At 38.4% G+C, this 18,116-nt stretch overlaps 1 protein-coding gene and 1 long non-coding RNA gene across 3 annotated transcripts in view; one reads left to right on the top strand and one right to left on the bottom strand.

Annotated features, from left to right (window-relative positions):
- Window positions 1-2,735: 2,735 nt before the first annotated feature.
- Window positions 2,736-4,162, bottom strand: LOC121904071. Its single transcript, XR_006098168.1, has 2 exons — window positions 4,072-4,162; window positions 2,736-3,013 (listed from the first exon to the last, which is right to left on the bottom strand). It is a non-coding gene; the product is annotated as an uncharacterized LOC121904071 (long non-coding RNA).
- A 3,462-nt stretch (window positions 4,163-7,624) lies between these two features.
- Window positions 7,625-18,116, top strand: part of LOC121903635 (probable E3 ubiquitin-protein ligase HECTD4) — a 36,368-nt gene continuing 25,876 nt past the window's right edge. For both annotated transcript variants that reach the window (XM_042420856.1, XM_042420855.1), the window contains exons 1-6: window positions 7,625-8,317; window positions 12,896-13,443; window positions 15,784-15,873; window positions 15,964-16,091; window positions 16,929-17,037; window positions 17,896-18,034. In XM_042420856.1, the coding sequence (XP_042276790.1) occupies window positions 8,171-8,317; window positions 12,896-13,443; window positions 15,784-15,873; window positions 15,964-16,091; window positions 16,929-17,037; window positions 17,896-18,034 (1,161 nt within the window). In that variant the 5' untranslated portion in view covers window positions 7,625-8,170. The remainder of the gene's footprint in view (window positions 8,318-12,895; window positions 13,444-15,783; window positions 15,874-15,963; window positions 16,092-16,928; window positions 17,038-17,895; window positions 18,035-18,116) is intronic.

The following is an 18,116-nucleotide window of genomic DNA, read 5'->3' as shown; positions in this document are numbered from 1 at the left end:
TTTTGGTTAATGAATATCTCCTATTTGGTCTTTTCTGCTATCTTTGTACTTTTTGCTAGCTTGAGTAGCACGTTTTCTTTCCGTTTACAGTTTCACTACGTTTTTTTACATTCTGCGGTTTGTAAACGCTTATCTCAGATTCATTCTTCATATGCAGATAGGGACACTGCCACAGCAAAGGAAGAGGTAAAAGTGAAAAAAGATCAGGGAGGAAAATGTGAAAATATAGTGAAACACATATACACGTTGCATTTCAATCTCTTATCTGATGTAGTAAAAAGCCAATTTGGATTTTAGTGAAATTTCTCAATGGAGAAAATTTCTGACCTCTATTACCATCAGTATATTTTACAGACTTTATATATTTTATATTGTATATTTTACAGACTTACAGTCTTTTTTTTTACAGCTTTCAACATCATCCTCTCTTCCTGTCACATCTTCCCAATGTGATACTTGACACACCGAATCCCTGATAATCGGTTTCTATATCAACTACAATTATGACACTGCAGAGAGTGAGAAATGAAAGAAATGTATTTTTTATCCTCATTTTTCAAAACCACTGACAAAATTGTTAAAACTAGTCTAGTGCCCATTCAAAACATGCCTGTTCAGAACGGGCCGATTGCTTGGCCTCCAAAATTAATAATAAAAATTAATATAGTTGATGTGAGTGGTGAATGAGTATATACACCAACAACATGAGAGAAAGTAACATTCTATTATACACAGATGTTATAAATAATAACTACTCTAATAGTAAATAAATGTTTTTTTCTCATTTCAAGTAACATAAGGGCTGCATTTAAAAATAAAATAATGTGCATCCTAAAATAAAGTGGATCGATCATATTGGGCTCTTAGAGCGTTCCTATTTTCTGTGCCTTCAGTTTGGATTTGAGTGGGTATGTTTGTTGGCAGAGTCTTGAAGCTCCACCCTGCCCCTGCACAGAACAGAGTGGCTCACTGATCGCTGGTTTATTCAAAGTTTATTAATATTAAATGTATCACATGTCCAAATTGCACCAAATTCAAGATTGCACTCCCTTGGGTCCCTAGCCATATATGCGCTAAGTGTTAAGGCGATCAGATGAACAAATTAGGAGATACACAAAGGACATACATACAGAGATACAGACATACATAATGACAAACATACATACATACATACATACATACAGACATACAGAAAGGGAGTCCTTCCTTTAGTAGATAGATAAACATATGCTAGGAATGTGGCCAGTATGAGTTGAAAATACAGCATAAACTGTTTTTGAGGTTTTCTCTTCCCATGACTGGATTTTAACATGCATTTAAAATGGGGACAACGCTGACAGCAACACGTCAACAAGTAGTGAGAGGCAGCATGTCACTGAAAGCCCTGAGATTATTCAGCACAGAAAGTCACCTAAAGGTGAACATAGATGTACATCCAGAGATCCACCCAGAGGAGACAAAGGACAAAGGGGAAAGGATGTAAAAGACGTTGGAAACTGTCTACGGTACCACCGTCCTTAAGGGCTGACACAACTACTCCTTCAATGAAAACAGGTCTTATGTACACTTCTAAAAGTAGCACATTGATATCAAATAGGAAAAGAACTAGAAAAAAAGAAGAGGACCAGTAAAACCAGTAAGCCTGTCAGCTTACTGCACACAGAAAACCCAATGTCCATCACAAGTGACCACAAACTCCCATCCTCAAACATCCGTGACACAAAGCACCCCACCTTGTTGTTGCTATTGAGGAGACATTTTTCGGCCTCATTGTAAACATTGTCAGGAACAAAAAACAACTGTTAGACCCTCAACAGCTACAAATGGATTGACTGTCAAAGTGACGCTAAGTAAGACAACAGAATCACACAAAAAAGACACCTTGAAAGGACTCTGGACTACAGCTACTTCTGCAACGTCCGTCACAACAAAACTAAAGACAGCAACCTCTTTTCATAAGGATGGCAAGGATTCCCATCTCCTGTGGACTAACACACGCCAGGAGCCTGTGGGTAAAACCATAGCCCAAAGCATCCATGCACAGAGAAACATGAGAGAAAATAATGCATTACATAATATGACAGGTGAGTGCAGGCAGCTGTTGATCCCATCACATGGGGCCTTTTGGAGTGCAGCATAAATTGCAAGTAATTATGATGATACCAGGGATCGTCATGAGTCAATAATGAATGAGGTGCATTACTGCTAAAACCATCAATGCTTCACTTCAGTATAAATGAGCTAAAATGAAGTCAGGATCTGACCATCAACCAAACACTCAGTAAAATCAGTGAGGGTCACCTATCAACCTGCTGGTAACATTTTGAGCTGATAATGTTTGAATTTGTCCCAATGACATTTATCATTTGAATTTGAAAGTCCAACAATTAGAATACAACATTTTATAAGTGAGTGAGCACTATGAGCACTAAACTATGTATTTATTACATTAATTGATGAGCAATAATGCTGCTAGACGGAGGAAATGTGGTGGTAAGGGCCCACAACTTAAAAGACCTCACAAAAATTCCAGTGGGATTACTAAAGTCACTCAGGGTATTAATCTTCTCATTGACCTTGAGCTACTGAGCTATCTAGCTCTGCCCCCTGCAGGTGAGACAGAATGCTGATAACACCACTGATGATAACTTACTAAAATATTCAGAAAGTAAAATAAGTGTGTTAAGCTATTGTAAAGCAGAACAACATCAGTTCAATCAGGAAAGAGAACTGAATGAAGCAAAAAGAATTATTTATTATACAGATGATACTGATGATTAAGTGTTGTCAAAAGTCTTTGGCACTTAGACTCTACAGGGAGATTTTGAATTGAGAGACATCAGTCCTGAGCAGCATCAAGATAAATCTCCCCATGTAATCCAGACACTGGTGGTGGTGTCTGATGACTTCTGCTGAGACTGATAAGGCTGATGAGGTTGTTGAAGTGATGTAGTGATGAATCTGGGTGGTGATGGGGAGGTGGTGGAGTGTGCATAACAGCACAATGAAAGCACTAAGGCAGAGAGGGAGAAAACATATTTAAAAAGACAGCTGCAATATGATAGGCTGACAATGAAGGTGTGTCACCGTGCTATTGGTTAGATGTGACCAGCTGATGTGAACAGCTGACATCTTAATTGATGCCCAGGGGAATGACAGCAAGGAAATTATGAGAGAGCATGCCTTTGGGATGGGAATGAGAGATGGTTTGAGAAATAAATCTACAGATCTGAGCATGCAAAAGACAGTCTTCCTGACTTTGTGTTTATTCTTGGTCCTGCAGACAATCAGCTCCTGTGTGAAAGCCTCAAATATCTGGATGAATGTAAATACAAAATCCCTCCTTTGGAGAAGAGGTATGATCTACAAAACATGGAGACAAAGACTGCCTACCACTACTCTCCTCCTCCTCCCTCCCTCCAATTTGTTCTGGTTACAAACCTGGAACATCTTTTTCTTCAGACCATGTTTCAGATTTAAGGTGGTTTTGGGTTTCATTCAGTTAAGTTTTTCATATAATTTAGTAATCCTACTTAATCGGACAGGCCTCTGTTGTACTGCTGTGTCTACCGCAGTAGAACAGGGACGGATATTTTTAAAAATGGGTATTAAAGAAATCTTTGATAGATTCAGAGCATTGAAAGAAAAATTAATAACTTCTTGCTTTGTGTGTCTTGTGTGTTTAGCCACAATAGTTCGGTGTAACATTGAACTCTTTACTCTGTAGTCCAATCAGGCAAAGGTAATACAAGCTTTACATGGCTTTAATCAAGTTATTACCCAAATAATCCATTATTAGTGTATTTTGCATTCCTGAGTTACTTCCAAAATGAGAAAATGAGAAGTCATGTAGATAGTTTCAATGAAACACAGGAGGGTTTTTTTGTGTTGGGGTTCTTATTGTTGTGGAGCCATTTGAAATCATTAAGAAGCTGTTTCCAGCAGAGTGTCCACATTCTCTACAACAATGGAGGGAGTACAATGGTATAATAAACTGTACTGTAGGTATATTTGCCAAAACTATTATAACAGGACCAAGATTATAAAATAACAGAATTTTCCTTCAATTACTTAGCTTTGGTTGTTGTATGGTTGCTCCTAGAAGACAGCAAACATTTAGACATGTCATAGCAGGAACACTGCAGGTGGAACCAATAACTTTAACGACGGGTGCATTCCAGTTAGGTTTACCACTTCCAGGGCCTTGATACTCTGCAACCTACAGTATGTCAGCTTTTCATTTTAGGAGTGATAGCATGCTACACTGCTGTAATTTAAAATTTAGTTATGTTTACATTTGACAATGGATTGTGACTCCTACCACAGTCTGCAGCAGCAAATGTATGCAAAGACTATTATTACCTACCTACCTCAGTCCTTTCTATAAGGAACATCTTTCTGTTTCTTTGTCTGTGTCTCTGACTCACACACTACTCTTCATACGTCACACTATATATTATTTCATTCTCTACATTGTCTTATTTCCCACTTTTATTTCTATGTGTGAGGTTCTAAATGACTCCTGCTTGTCTGTTTGTCAATTTTACAGCTGGGCTGTTCAGATTGAAAGCTTCAAACAACCAAGTAGTCTCTCCTCTCTCCTGATGGATTTCGTCTCTCAATACTGCTTTAAACTGCCAAAGAAGAAAAACACCACAGCAGAAAAAGGTTTTAAGCTCTGATAAGCTTATTCATGTTATTCTCAGACAACTTTTGGTTGCAGCGGTGCCAGTTTCCTGTCTAATGTGTTGTGAAATGATTATTAGTTTGGGTTCTGTTAATGATTTTTAAAAATATGTTTCTTTTCTAGCTGCTGTGGAGGCTTCACTAAAGCCTCTGACCTACTTCAAGCACTCAAGAAGATAGAAGAAAAAGACACTGCTGGAGTGCGAAATTCAGGCAATGAGAGAAAAAGAGGGATTCCTGTTCGCCTTTATAAGCGATGCCTAAGGCTGGAAAGAGAAGCTAATAATGTGACACAGCTCACATGATTATAAACTAAGCTGCAATGTACAGCAACAATGAATTGTATAAGCTTTACATTTCATGCAGCATTTTCGGTGTCTCTTTGATGGTATAAATGGCAGTGTGTTTGAAATATTCAAGAACTGAAACACTTGAATATTGTAATATTTTTCTAAGTAATGCCATGGATGTAAATTTCATGTATTTATAAAGAACTGCAATACAAGACTGTTGCAATAAAAGTTTTTATTTTTCATTTCTAATTGAATTGCGCAATTGATTTACAGTCATGTGTTAAGGGCATTTCTGCAAATAATTACAGGCTGGCATCTATTATTATAGCTATTATCCCAATTGCATATAATTTCAGAAATGATAAATAACTGTTTTCCAAAACAACCTGCAAGGTATTATAAGTTCAACAGCACATTCCCAGATTACTGTGTAACTACAGAAATAATGACTCATTAAGAAATAATGACTGGAATAAAAACATTATTCTGTTACATGTTGTAGTGTGATCTACCCCTGCTACTTATTTTGTAATAAAGTATCTCTTATTACATTTTACACAAATTCTCCTGATTCATGTGAGCACGGCAACTTGTTCAATGTACATCCCATCCATTCTTTAATTTCTTAAACTCCGTTGTCTTACAATGTGTTGCATCAGTGTTTTATTAGACATCTATTGTTTACAAGATATCAGCGACATCAGTTGTTTCCAAATTCAAACAAATTCACATCCACTTTTATGGATTTTTTTTGTCAGGGGATGCATAGAAATGATGTTTAAAAAAATGTTTTTGATTATTTCACTCCCCTTGTCTTGCTTTACCTTTTAATTCCTTGTACATTTCTATACCACATGTAGGTTTCCTGCCTCTCCTGAATGTTGTAACTTTAGCTTAGTTTATTTGACATTATGAGAAGGGGAACATTAATTCACAGTTTAGTACATGTATGTCAAGGATGACACAGCACTGTGCAAATCTTATTTACATTGTAGTGTAAAGATACTGTAGCAAAACTGCAAGAGTCCAGGTTACTAGGACCCCTGGACTCCTCCTCACCTTGAAGTACGTTTTAAATTGTATCATATAAACTGTATTTTTTAGCAGCTTCATTCAACATGTATACAGCAAGTTTACAGAACCTTGTGTAAACAACTTGAGTCTGTAATCACAAACACGCCAAGGGAACTAGAGGTTGTAATAAAAATAAATAAATGAAAAGTTTAATAAATATCTTATAAAGCTTACAGTGGTTTTATGTTTTAACAGCTTTTTTTGTTTGTACATTCAGATACTGAAGAAATGTTTTGTTTGATATGAACAGTCAGCTTTGAAAAGTTTGGCTTTTTGCTTAAGAATTTGGATTTGTGAATATAATATTTGGTCAAAAACAAATTAATCAAATAAAGCTATGAGCAGAGATTCAGTCATATTCCCACATTTCTCCAAAGTAATGTAAAGTGTGGGTACATATGATCAGTAATAAATCATGACAATTTACTCCACAGTTGTTTTGTATGCAGGCAAAGACCAAAATAAACACACAAGACATCAATAATAACTGTAAACCACATGATAATTGCTCTGTAGACGTCTTTGTAATAAGTAGCGTTGATATAGGATATGGAGGACCACAAGTGTCAAGGAAATAGAAATTCAATTGGATTAAAAAATGGAATTTGAATCACAAAATTTGAATTTGTATTGTTTAACTTGAGTAATTGCATTGAAAAACTGAATCTGAATAGCATAATTTGAAATTGAATTTATTAGTTTGGAACTGAATTTCAGTAAACTTGAAACTAAATATGATATTATGAAATTGGATTCAGTTGCTCTGAAACTGTATTTGAGCCTCACTGAAAATTCAACTCTCTATATACTTCCACATTCGAGCAATTCAAATCCAAATATAAATGTCTCAAATTCAGTTCCTAGTGACATATATTTCTGCCCATATAGGCCACCAGGATGCCTGTAATAAATTATTTATTACAGGCATCCTGTATCCTTCTTATATTATTAAGAATTAATAAATTTGGCACAAATCAATTAATTCATTCATAAATAATTAGACTAAATTACAACGTAAATATTTTTTTTATATTTTAATGGGTAATAAAAAGAGGAATTATAAAAAAATTACAAATTAAATAATAATCAATAAATTGTTGCGATTTACAAAACGGATATACAAAAACAACATAAAACAGTCAATAAGTAATATAATAGGCTAGGGCTGCAACTAACGATTATTTTAATTATCAATTAATCTGTCAATTATTTCTCGATTAATCAATTAGTTGTCTGGTCCACAATATGTCAGAAAATGATGAAAAATTTCGTTCACTGCTTCCCAAAGGCCCGGGTGATGTCCTCAAATATCTTGTTTCGGCCACAACCCAAAGATATTCAGTTTGCTGTCTTAGAAGACTAAAACACCAGAAAATAGTAACATTTGAGAAGCTAAAATCAGAGAATTTGGATGTTTTTTCTTTAAAAATGACTCAAAATGATTAATCAACTATCAAAATAGTTGGCGATTAATTTAATAGTTGCCAACCAATCGATTAATCGACTCGTTGCAGCTCTATATAGGTACCAGAATGAACTCATGTACGGAGAATGTTTTTGACAGCTTTTTTTCTCTCTGGCCCCGCGGTGCATGCTGGGAGCAGCTCGTTGGCCTTGGAAACATGGCGTCGCTCTGACAGCTGGGACGCTCATTATCTTCTCCGGCCACTGACACAGCGGGCTGAGCCGTTAGCGGAGCCGCCTGCCGTCACATTTTAACTGCGAGAGGAGCTCACGACAGATGTATTCTTTGTCCTGAAAAGACGGTCGTTTAAAAAGGTGTTATTATTAACATCTTTTAGTAGGAGTGTCACGCCCACTCTGCTCGGTAACGGTTATAACGATAGCGTACGGTAAGTTAGCCGCTAACGTTACTGTTAGCTAAAAGACCTGCCGTTACTGCCTGTTCACTGCCCGGGCTACCGGCCGTTAGCTCGCCCCGCAGCACTACAGCCTGCCTGGTCAAACACCACCGACAGATAACACGGCGTCAGTAACGTTAACTCTAATGATGTTATTGTAGCTCGCCGAGCAGCCTAGCTGGGGCGTTTCTGTCATTCTTGTCACTGAATTTTTAATGTTCGACCCCTTTGGCATCACTGCCGGAGGAGAGAGCGATGGGCTCCGGGGCTGTGGATTCCTCCCAGTGGCTCTCGGTGAAGGAGGAGACCATTTTCCTCCACGACGGACTCATTCGGGTCACAGATCTGGCCGAGCTGCCCAGTGAAATTGGAGTGTCGGAGCAGGGGGACACCGAGCAAGAGGTGAGTGAAATCTCACACAAAGGGTTATATACATATATATACATATACATATATACATATATTTATATATATGTACTAAACACACACAGACATACACACACACACATACACACACACTGTTATGACCAGGGTGTCCTTTTGTTTTTGTTTCAGTGAAAAAATGTGTTTTCACTGTTAGCTGCAACACACCCTCGGTGAGAACGTTACATAGCGCTAACGTTTGCAAGTTTCCCTGCCCTGCTTGTTATTGATCCTGTCAAGCATCACACACAAATGAAAGCATAGTTCCTGTTGTCTCTCCAAAATAGAAGTACTCTAATGGCTGTAATCTTAGCACAAAAGGACTATATTACATGTAGATTGTAAAGGACAATTTAATCACACAGTGTTTATTCTAATAGCACTCGCCAACTACGTTGTGTGGGCTTGTTGACATTTGCGAAATACCTCACATTTAAAGATCCCCTCCAGACATGTGAGATATAAAAATACTCTGATCTGATCTGATCTGGTTTTTCAACAACAGAAGTCCAGTTACCTCATTTAAATCCTTAAAATAATGTCTCATCCTTTTCCCTTATTGTAGAATCCAGAATTAGTGTTAATTTTGTCAGCTATTTTTCATTTAGTCTTAGTCTTAATTAGGGCTGGGCAATATGGACAAAATCAAATACGATGTTCTTGACCAAATACCTTGCTATTGATATTGCATCAATGTAGTAGGGATGACTACTGGTGCTTTCACAAAATATTTACACAATGAGATTTTTGATAAATAATTATCAGTAATGTGGATATAATGACTAAGTGGGTAAGGGAAAATACTAGAGCAGCTAGAACAGCCTGGTAAGTTCAGAAAATGACGAACATATTTAGTCAGAGTTTTCTTTAACAAAATGAACATTATTCAGAATCTATGAATATGTAAATATTTCTCATTTCAAAAGTTTTAACTGCTGGACACAAAATGTCTCTTACTCACTGTAAAGTCCATTCTCAGTGTATGTTTACTGGAGGCTTTAAGTTGCCACTTTGCACTCGTGTAAGTTGCATACTGGACCACAAATGGCTCTAAACTATTTGTGATGTTACAAGTCATGCTCGTAGGCCCATCCCTTACACTGAGCACAGAGAAACTCTCCATTTTCACTACATGAAAGTGAAAGCAGCATCATTCTTAAATCAAACTCTGCACATACATCATTCTGCGCAGTGAAGCTCAAACATCCAATTGTAGGAACAAGAAGCAAAACTCATTTTTGAATGGAAGGGGACTTTAAACAAGCTGGGTAAAAGGTGGCACACACTGCATATTGCCCCTATACCTCAGGTGTCAAGTTGCACATCTTCAGCTGTATTTGTAGTGTCAGTGCAGCTTTTTTATGCAGAGAACTTCTCAAACTGCACCAAAGAGGAAACATTTAATGTTAACTGGTTCCTCGAATAAATATTGGAGATGCACCTATGAATCCTCAGATGTTTGATAGTAAAACTGAAATAGCCGTTGTGGTATTTTAATACTGGAACTGCAGTTTTTCTTGAGTAACACACTTGACAGTAATCGTTAACCAAAATAATAATCTGTGCCACTCTGCTCTAAACATAATTAAGCAATGTTGTGTCAGATATTGGATGAATTTGAATTGTTATATCTTATTTTTGGCCAGAATGGGTTATGTTTACCTTTTTAAATGGCGACACAGCTAGCAAGTTATCCACATTTGATCTACAGTTGGATATATCACGAAACATGGCATTTGCTGAACTCCTTTTTTCACTCTTGTGCAAAGCAGAGGTCATTTTAATGTCAATCTTTATGTTAATATGTCTTAACATACAATACTGTGTAGTAAATGCGATTATTCTGGAGTAGGCTTTTATTTTGAAGGCACGATCTTTCAACCGGACGTGTCTCTGTTGTTAGATAGCAGACACTTTATAGTGATGCCGATAGAAACTTCGAGGTAACAATGTATATTTGCAACCTCGATATTTCGGTACTCTACCACGTAATGAAGCTAGAGCTGGTAGTATCCAGCAGCCTATAGAGTACAATTGTTGCAGTACTAAACCACATGTTCATGTGTCATCTGATAAATGTGTGACTGTTGGTATATTATGATGCATATTAGTCACTAACAGAGATGGTAACCCACTTGATGAATGATTTATCTAACTGCTGCCATTACTGCATGTATCCTTAAGATTAGCACCAACATGTTCATGTTAAGTTCGTCCTGCATAGTGTGAACTGAGCCTCATGTACTTCATGTAACACAACTTATAGAAGGATTCACATCTGCAATAAACCATTCACATTTCAGGGTTTCTACATGATGACAATTTTAACGACGCAACGCTTTCATATTCCTAGCTCAGATGCACAAATGTATTTTCAAAATTTTTGTTTGGTCAACATACAGCAAGCCAAGGAAACAACAAAAATATATTTTTAAACTATGACTTACAGTGCTGCTGCAATTTTTATTGTGTGAGGAAAATGACTCAAAGTTTAGTTCAAAATCCGTGGATTTATTTTAAAATACAACAGTAGTCAAGCTCATAGCCATATGATGGGAGAGGTGGCATGTCTCACAATTCATACTGGGGGAAACTTTTTCACACAGACAGTATGCTGAGATTGGTGTAAGGCTTTTGTGCTCATCAACAGACACTACCTGCTTGATTTAATTTTTACAATGTACAGTGTAGTGCATTCAACTGTACTGATTCAGTTGGTTGTATTGCTAAAGTATAACCTCTTTTGTGGTTTTCTCTCAATCAAGTACTTAACTAATGCTATAAATGATCTGTTTGCTATTTGCCTTTCTCCAATTCAATACTACATTATATTCAATACTAGTATTACTACCATAACTAGCAATCGTTTATGTTATGACTCCTTGTGTTTTTACTAGCAGCTGTCAACCACATGCTGTTTACTGGCTGATAGAAGTGCATCTGTTTTATCAGCAGCTCTGACAGATGACAAACCAATGGTTAATTAATGAATGTGAATAAGTGGGATTGAATTAGACCACTCACCCTTTGTTTTGTCATTTCAATTAAACTCAGCACCAGACATGCAGTGGACAACACAACTTCTGAACTCATGCTTCCTGTTTAAGCTGCTCTATAACAAGTAGAAACATAGTGGAAGCGATGATGAAGGCACGATTACTGACAGGTGGACTTCTGACCCGGGGAAATGTGCAGGATGTTGCTAAATGTACTGTTTAGTGTAGCAGCTTTCATGAATTGAGGGCTACTTTATGCTATTACATCAGGGCATGGTTTGCAGCCAGTTTTTCCTTTATAGGTATGGCAACAGTGCCAATCATGCTGACTAACAAGTTACAAAGTGATATGAAATTGGACATTTGGGCATGTTATATAATCATATTCTTTATTTCCATATATGTGGGGCCTATTGAATACAAAGTGTGGTTACATCATCCCTTGGATAATTTAACTTGAGCAAAAATGGTAACATGTATGTGGGTGAGACATTTTAATTAAAGCTTTTTGGACATGGGGAGGCACATGGACAGATATAGAAGATCCTGTACAAAACAAAATAGTGTTCAATATTACATATGAACTTGATATAAAGCAGAGCTGAAATAGAAATATTAGCTATGTTTGTTAGTTTCAACTTCCTGCGTTAGTAGCTCATAGCAAAACATAGCAAAAAAAGGACATTCTTGCATCATTTGTTGTCAAGCCTGTGTCTTTCCTCTTAGTTTAGGTTATATTCTGATTCTCTACATTTCTGTCCAGCTGTATGACTGACTGGGTCATTCGACGCTGTTTTCATAGGTGTTGTGATGCTGACTATTTTTATCCACTTGCAGCAGTGTTTTGAAGAGCAAGGTGCAGAAGGCCCAGCATCCAGTTGAGGAGTGTTACTGTAACATTAGTAGCATTCCTGAAATAGAATCAATACAAATTGTGCCTGCTAAACGGTATCATAGATTTTTTTTTCTAGTCCATGATTCGTGGCCCACAGAGTGTAATCAATATCTGAAATGCTGCCTAAGTGCACATGAGGCACATTGTTTCACTTCTGATAAGCTATCCTAAATGTGTCTTGCTATCTCTTACCATTATGACATAGTCCAAAGAACTATACATGGAGGGTTTATGCTGCTGAAAGGATTCATAGTTGTACTGTAGAGATGCTGTAAGTTCTACCAGTAAATAATAGGGGTGTTATAAATAATTGGCTTAGTTTTAAACCAAAATGTTGGCTGCATATTAGACTACATTCTAATACACCTTGTGGATAAACTGTTTGTTTTTAATCTGCTGATGGTTGACCAGTCTTACACATTGTTTTGTTGAAAGATGCCAGTTTAAAAGGGATTTTTTTTTAATTTTTCATTTAAATTTTCCTTTGAAAAATTGAATTTGCATCTAGCCATACTAGAAACATAGGTGTCATCTGCCTTCTCAAAGGGTTTTTTGTTAAAGCTACAGACCAGTTGTCGCAATAATGACTGCTGTTGATATAAACTTTACATTTTAAACTATTTTTTTCTTTTCTCTCTTGCCCTTCACCCTTTTCCTTCATTCCAGATCCTAACATTTGAGACAAAGAACCCAGTAGAGCTGGCCGAGCGTCTGCGTGCTGTTTGTGGTAATCAGAGCAACGCATATGCCCGCCTGCTGGAGTATCGACTCAATGCTCTGCGTGGCCTGTGGGGGGCGCAGCGGCAGCTGGCCCTGGAGGAGCAGCAGGAGCGAGAGGGGACTGGAGGGGCTGATGAGGAGACCTTGGCCTTGCTCAAAAGACAAGGTCTGCTCCAGCAACCCGAGCAGGCACCCTTCACCTCCCGTGTCGGTCTGCTGCTGGTCTTCCCCCTTTTGCAGTCCCAGACTCGCAGTGACCCAGCGCTCTGTGGTGTTACAGCAGAGGTACTGCTAGCCTGCCTCCGGGACTGCCAGCCGCTCAGCCTCAGCAAAGAGCCTGCCGACTGCCTGAATGGCTTGGAGGGGCTTCTCTGCTCCTGGCTGGAAGATGGGGCCCAGGAGTCAGGCCAAACGCAGGGGCACGCTCAGATCCTCCACACACCCAGACAGAGGGAAAACGCTGCCGCTGCACTCGTGGCACTCGCCTGTGCCAGGTAAGGCCATACACCTATTAGACACAATGACATAATAGGAAAATTTCACTTTTTTTTGGCTTAACCGCAACAGCGGGGTCAGCCCTACAAACGCATCAGTCCGTCACTGAGACACTGATTGACTGACCGAGTGATGAAGTTACACCATTCGTTGGCTGAACCCAGAATGCATTTTGTTTTTGTTTTAATATTTTTTAAGATGAGAATAGTGCCACTGTCACCAGGGTAACTTACTGTCAATTTCCACACGTTATATGCGTCCAGTGTCTTTTCAAAATAAAGTACTTCCATGTTCAAGGTAAATAAAAGCAACATAACAAATACATTTACAAATACAAACTTAACACACTTGAAACACACTGTATTGGGGTCATTCACACTTAGCATTAATGAGTTACTGCATTAAAACTATTTTTGAGGTTGTGGGTAAATGAAATAATATATAAAATATATTTTAAAAAATAGTCTACATCATTACTCAACCCTTCTTACAACAGCATCACATAGTCTACACCCAAAATCAGGTGCAATGTATTTTAAGTATTTTTAATGTTTTTCTTATGTGTACAGCACATGAGTTACAACTACTGTATGAAAAGTGCTTTACAAATAAATAAACTTACATGAAAACAGACGTGTTAAAAATGCTGTGACGTCCATGTCTGATAATAACCAGGCAACATACAAATTAAAAGCCCTCTAGTGTTTCATACATGGTCCAGCCATATAAGAGGTTTTGATCTACTCTTGTTGATGTTCTCATTCTCTCTTTACCGTCTCACCTTCACACTTCTCAGTAGGATCCTTCTGTTGGCTTTTGAGTTAAAAAGACTTTCTGTAAACAGTGTGTTAAACCAATATTTAGTAAACCAATATTTAAACAGTTCAAATGTGTAACAGTGTATCTTATTAGTGAAAACATTACTTCAGTAGTAAGTTACTTCGTTAGTAACTCTACAAGTCAGTACACATTCTCTCTCCTCAATGTACATGCTGCATGAATGATCACATCTACTTTAATGCTCAATCCAGTCTGTCACCCACTGTAGCAGTTTTGCTTGGATATTTACACTCTGAGACAAAGGAGTCTGTCAGCTCATTGTCAGCATGGAGCTCTGATGTACTGACCTCCAACCAGTGCTCACAACTGGAGCTCAGTATAGTCTGTTAGCATGAGCTGCTAGCACTGCTGGAAAGCGATACTCCTGCAGGAAGAAAATCTTAAAAATTGAGGCCTTGTGTGAATCTCACTTTTAGCAAGTGCCATAATTCTCCAGCCAGTCACATGCATGGGGCAACAGCAGGGGCCTTTGGGCGATATGGGGCCCTACTGTATGCACCGTGTACCATATGGGGATTTTCTTCCTATACACAACAAAAGAAAGTAAACTCATGATTGTAATATAAAGGGTTTTATATTAATGTATTTTTTTGTCACCTAGCCCATAGAAGAGTAGATTGAGCTTATTTTTTTTGCATTTGAGCCTGACCTCTGGCTTCTGCTGGTGACAACTGATCTTGACTTGTCAAAACCAGAACTCTCCACTCTTTGTTCAGCCTCTGTTGAGGCTGAGAGCTCTTTGTTGTGGGGAACCATCCAGCCCTGGTGCCTTTTTTACAGACAGTGGGAGCTAATTAAAGAGCTATCAGGTCTACTCTCCCCCACCCCCCACCCCCCACTCCCACTTCTGATGCAGTCGCTTAGTAAATTCACTATGTGCGGGGTTAAGTAAGCAAGCAAGTAGACTGTGTAGCCACATGCTTTGATATCAGATGTTGACAAGGTGTTTACATACGACGGTTGAGAGGGGGACACTGACACATGACTCATTTGTGTTGTCTATCACTTGCGGAACATGTAAACACTGAATCAAACATATGTTCCTCTACAGCACATGGCAGAATCCTCCTGGATTGTATCATACATACTTAGTGCCATGTGATATGTATAGTTTAAAAACTGATATTGTAATCTATGACATGTTGTTATCCATCCTTCCATTTTCTTTTTATTTCCAGTTGAGGATGTTATCTGAAGTGGCACTGACAAACCAAAATGTATTTATTTTTTTGGCCCAAGAGAATGGCAGAGTAAGATCTTCTCTGTGAATATAGAATTTCCTCAATGTGCTCTGTTAATAGTTAATTCTTGGATGAGGCGAAGCAGTAAATGAACACTGCACATTTATTCAGATTAAAAATAAATATTGCATTATAATTCCCAGCACATTAATCAAGCTTGGCATGATTCTACTTATGGTCTCAGAAAGGCGTAACAATGAGCTTTCACTTTTGTTTCATACTGATGCTTCCTCACTAACCTGCCAAACTATTTTCCAGGGGATCTCTGAAGACCTTCATCCACACAGTTCACCTGCTGCAGAAACAAACTGATCTGGGCCAGCTCCCTGTGTCAGATGTCCTGTACAGGTTAGGATATGACTTTGGTTCACCTGATAATAATGATAATTATTAGTGACTTTCTAGACATGTAACCATCCTGCATCTCTCCTGGTTCAGACTTTTACTCTTGGAAGGAGGCCCAGGCTCTCCATCCTGCCTCTTGGGGGGGAAACACAGTGTGTCCTGGGGTTTTGAGGACATGCTACCTACACCTGATAATTCTGCTGGAGGAGCGGAGAGTAAAGGTAAAAACCCTTCGAATGTACTTTTGAAACTGTTAACTGATATCTTTCAGTGATGGCTATCATGTTTGCCCCGTGTTGTGTGCTTTACTTCTGCATTTGTAAAACCAAAAGATTTGAAGAGTAGGTCACAGCAGGTGCAGGTCTGTCATGTGCTGGAATTATGTCTTGCCTACATACTGTATCTAGTTGTCTGGCTTGTGGATTGTAGAGAGGACTATACTTGTCTTACTTGCCATCATAATACTGTCGTCCTTTCTGATTTATTTATTCACCTTTAGATTATTTATAATTCACTTTTTCTGAAGTGCATACCATGAAATGTTTGAAACCCCAACAAAGATGGATGGAGGAGAGTGCATTACCTTGTAGAAGGCTTAGTTGGCCTCATTTCCCTGTATGTTATATGAATACATATAGTGAAAACATTCAGGCTTATCGTGAAAATAGCGATAGGAGTTGTGACTGCGAGAGGTTCAGGGGATGAAGCAGAGGAGGAGATAGAGATGACTCACTCTAGAGCTATCGATTAGCTGACCTTGTAGAGTGACGGAAGCTGATCAGGGCCATGAAGCAAGTTTGCATATTTATATTTAAAGCTAACCTGACATTAGACCAGCCCTGAGTCTGTTTGCCTTTATCTCTGCAAGCAACGCAATCCTTAAATTTGAAAAACCAAGCAAAGTAAACAGACGCCTCTGCCTTGTTTAGCATCCCAATTCTCTCACCTGGTTTTGTCGACTCCTTTTTTGATCCCTCCCTCTACTTTTCATCCCAATCATCTGTCTTGTGTCCGTCATTACCCTCCTTTTGAATCCTTTTTGTCCCCGTGTCTCGCAGACACTGACCTGGGGCGCTGTCTAGCCACAGACGGGCTCTATCTGTATACCACTAACTCCTCTGGGAGAGGACTCAGCAAGCTGGGCTCTGGCTTACATGGAACACTGAGGTAATATGACACTCCCTCCCGCCTGCCTTTCTTTATCCGCAGCATTCAGAGAATAGCAAAAGAGAAAGACAGAAAGAGAGAGTGAAGCACTAAAAATATCCCTCATGACTTACTCATCCCAAAGAAACAGTAGGGCTAAATATTTCTTGGACTTTCTTAAACTGATATCTGCAACACACAGTCACATCGTCCCTAGCGGTCTTTGATTGACTCAGTTGATTTTAAAAGACACAAAAGGGCATTGTGTGCCCTGCATCTTAATTCCATACTGTGGTAGCAAATTACCCAATTTGCAAGCCAAAGGCAGCTTCCTTCCACAATGTGTTTTTAGAATTCAGAGGGCCCAGAGTTCACTTCTTTCACTTGTAGTATTGCTTGCAGAAAAGATTCATGTGCCAGTTTTAGGCCCGTGAGTTTGATAATTGTATGCTAGAAGTATCTCTAGGAACCAAAATTAAATGACCTACAGCAACTTGCACAATTCTTAGCAATGGCCTACAAACAACTTGATTTATAGACCTATAATTGCTTTTAACCGGCACGCCAAAGCTGTTCTTGAAGGATATATAGTTCTCTGAATTAATTGTCACGGTCAGCACTGAATAGGGTAAACAGGATGCTTAATTCCGTGGAACGAAGTGGGAATTTAATGACTGCATAGAATTTAAACACAATCAATTTGTAGATAATGTATACATGTAATGTGATGTGATTTTTTTGTTGCTACTCAACTCAATTTATTTACTTTACTCTCAAGTGTCTCAACTGGGTCTCTGACAAAAATGTCCATGTTTTAAATAGGAAAATGGAGTATTTAAATTGTACAGAAATGAATGCCGTGTGTTTGTGTTTGTGCAGGGGTTTTGTGTACTGTCGAAATGAAGAGTTGGAGCCCGGGTGGGTGGTGTTTAGCAGTGGTCGCCTCCTCCATCGTCCCTCCTCCTTCGATGCCAAGTCTCATCAGCTGTGCCAGGTCATTGACCCCTTCACCCTCCAGGTACTGTTCCGTTATGCCACTATTTTATATTAGATGTGAAATCATTTACTATATTTTACATGATCTGTCTTGTATCATTTTC

This window comes from Thunnus maccoyii, chromosome 9, assembly GCF_910596095.1.
Source record: "Thunnus maccoyii chromosome 9, fThuMac1.1, whole genome shotgun sequence".
NCBI lineage: Eukaryota > Metazoa > Chordata > Actinopteri > Scombriformes > Scombridae > Thunnus > Thunnus maccoyii.
Note: the sequence above shows the minus strand (reverse complement) of the source record. Positions and strands in the feature narration are given on the sequence as shown.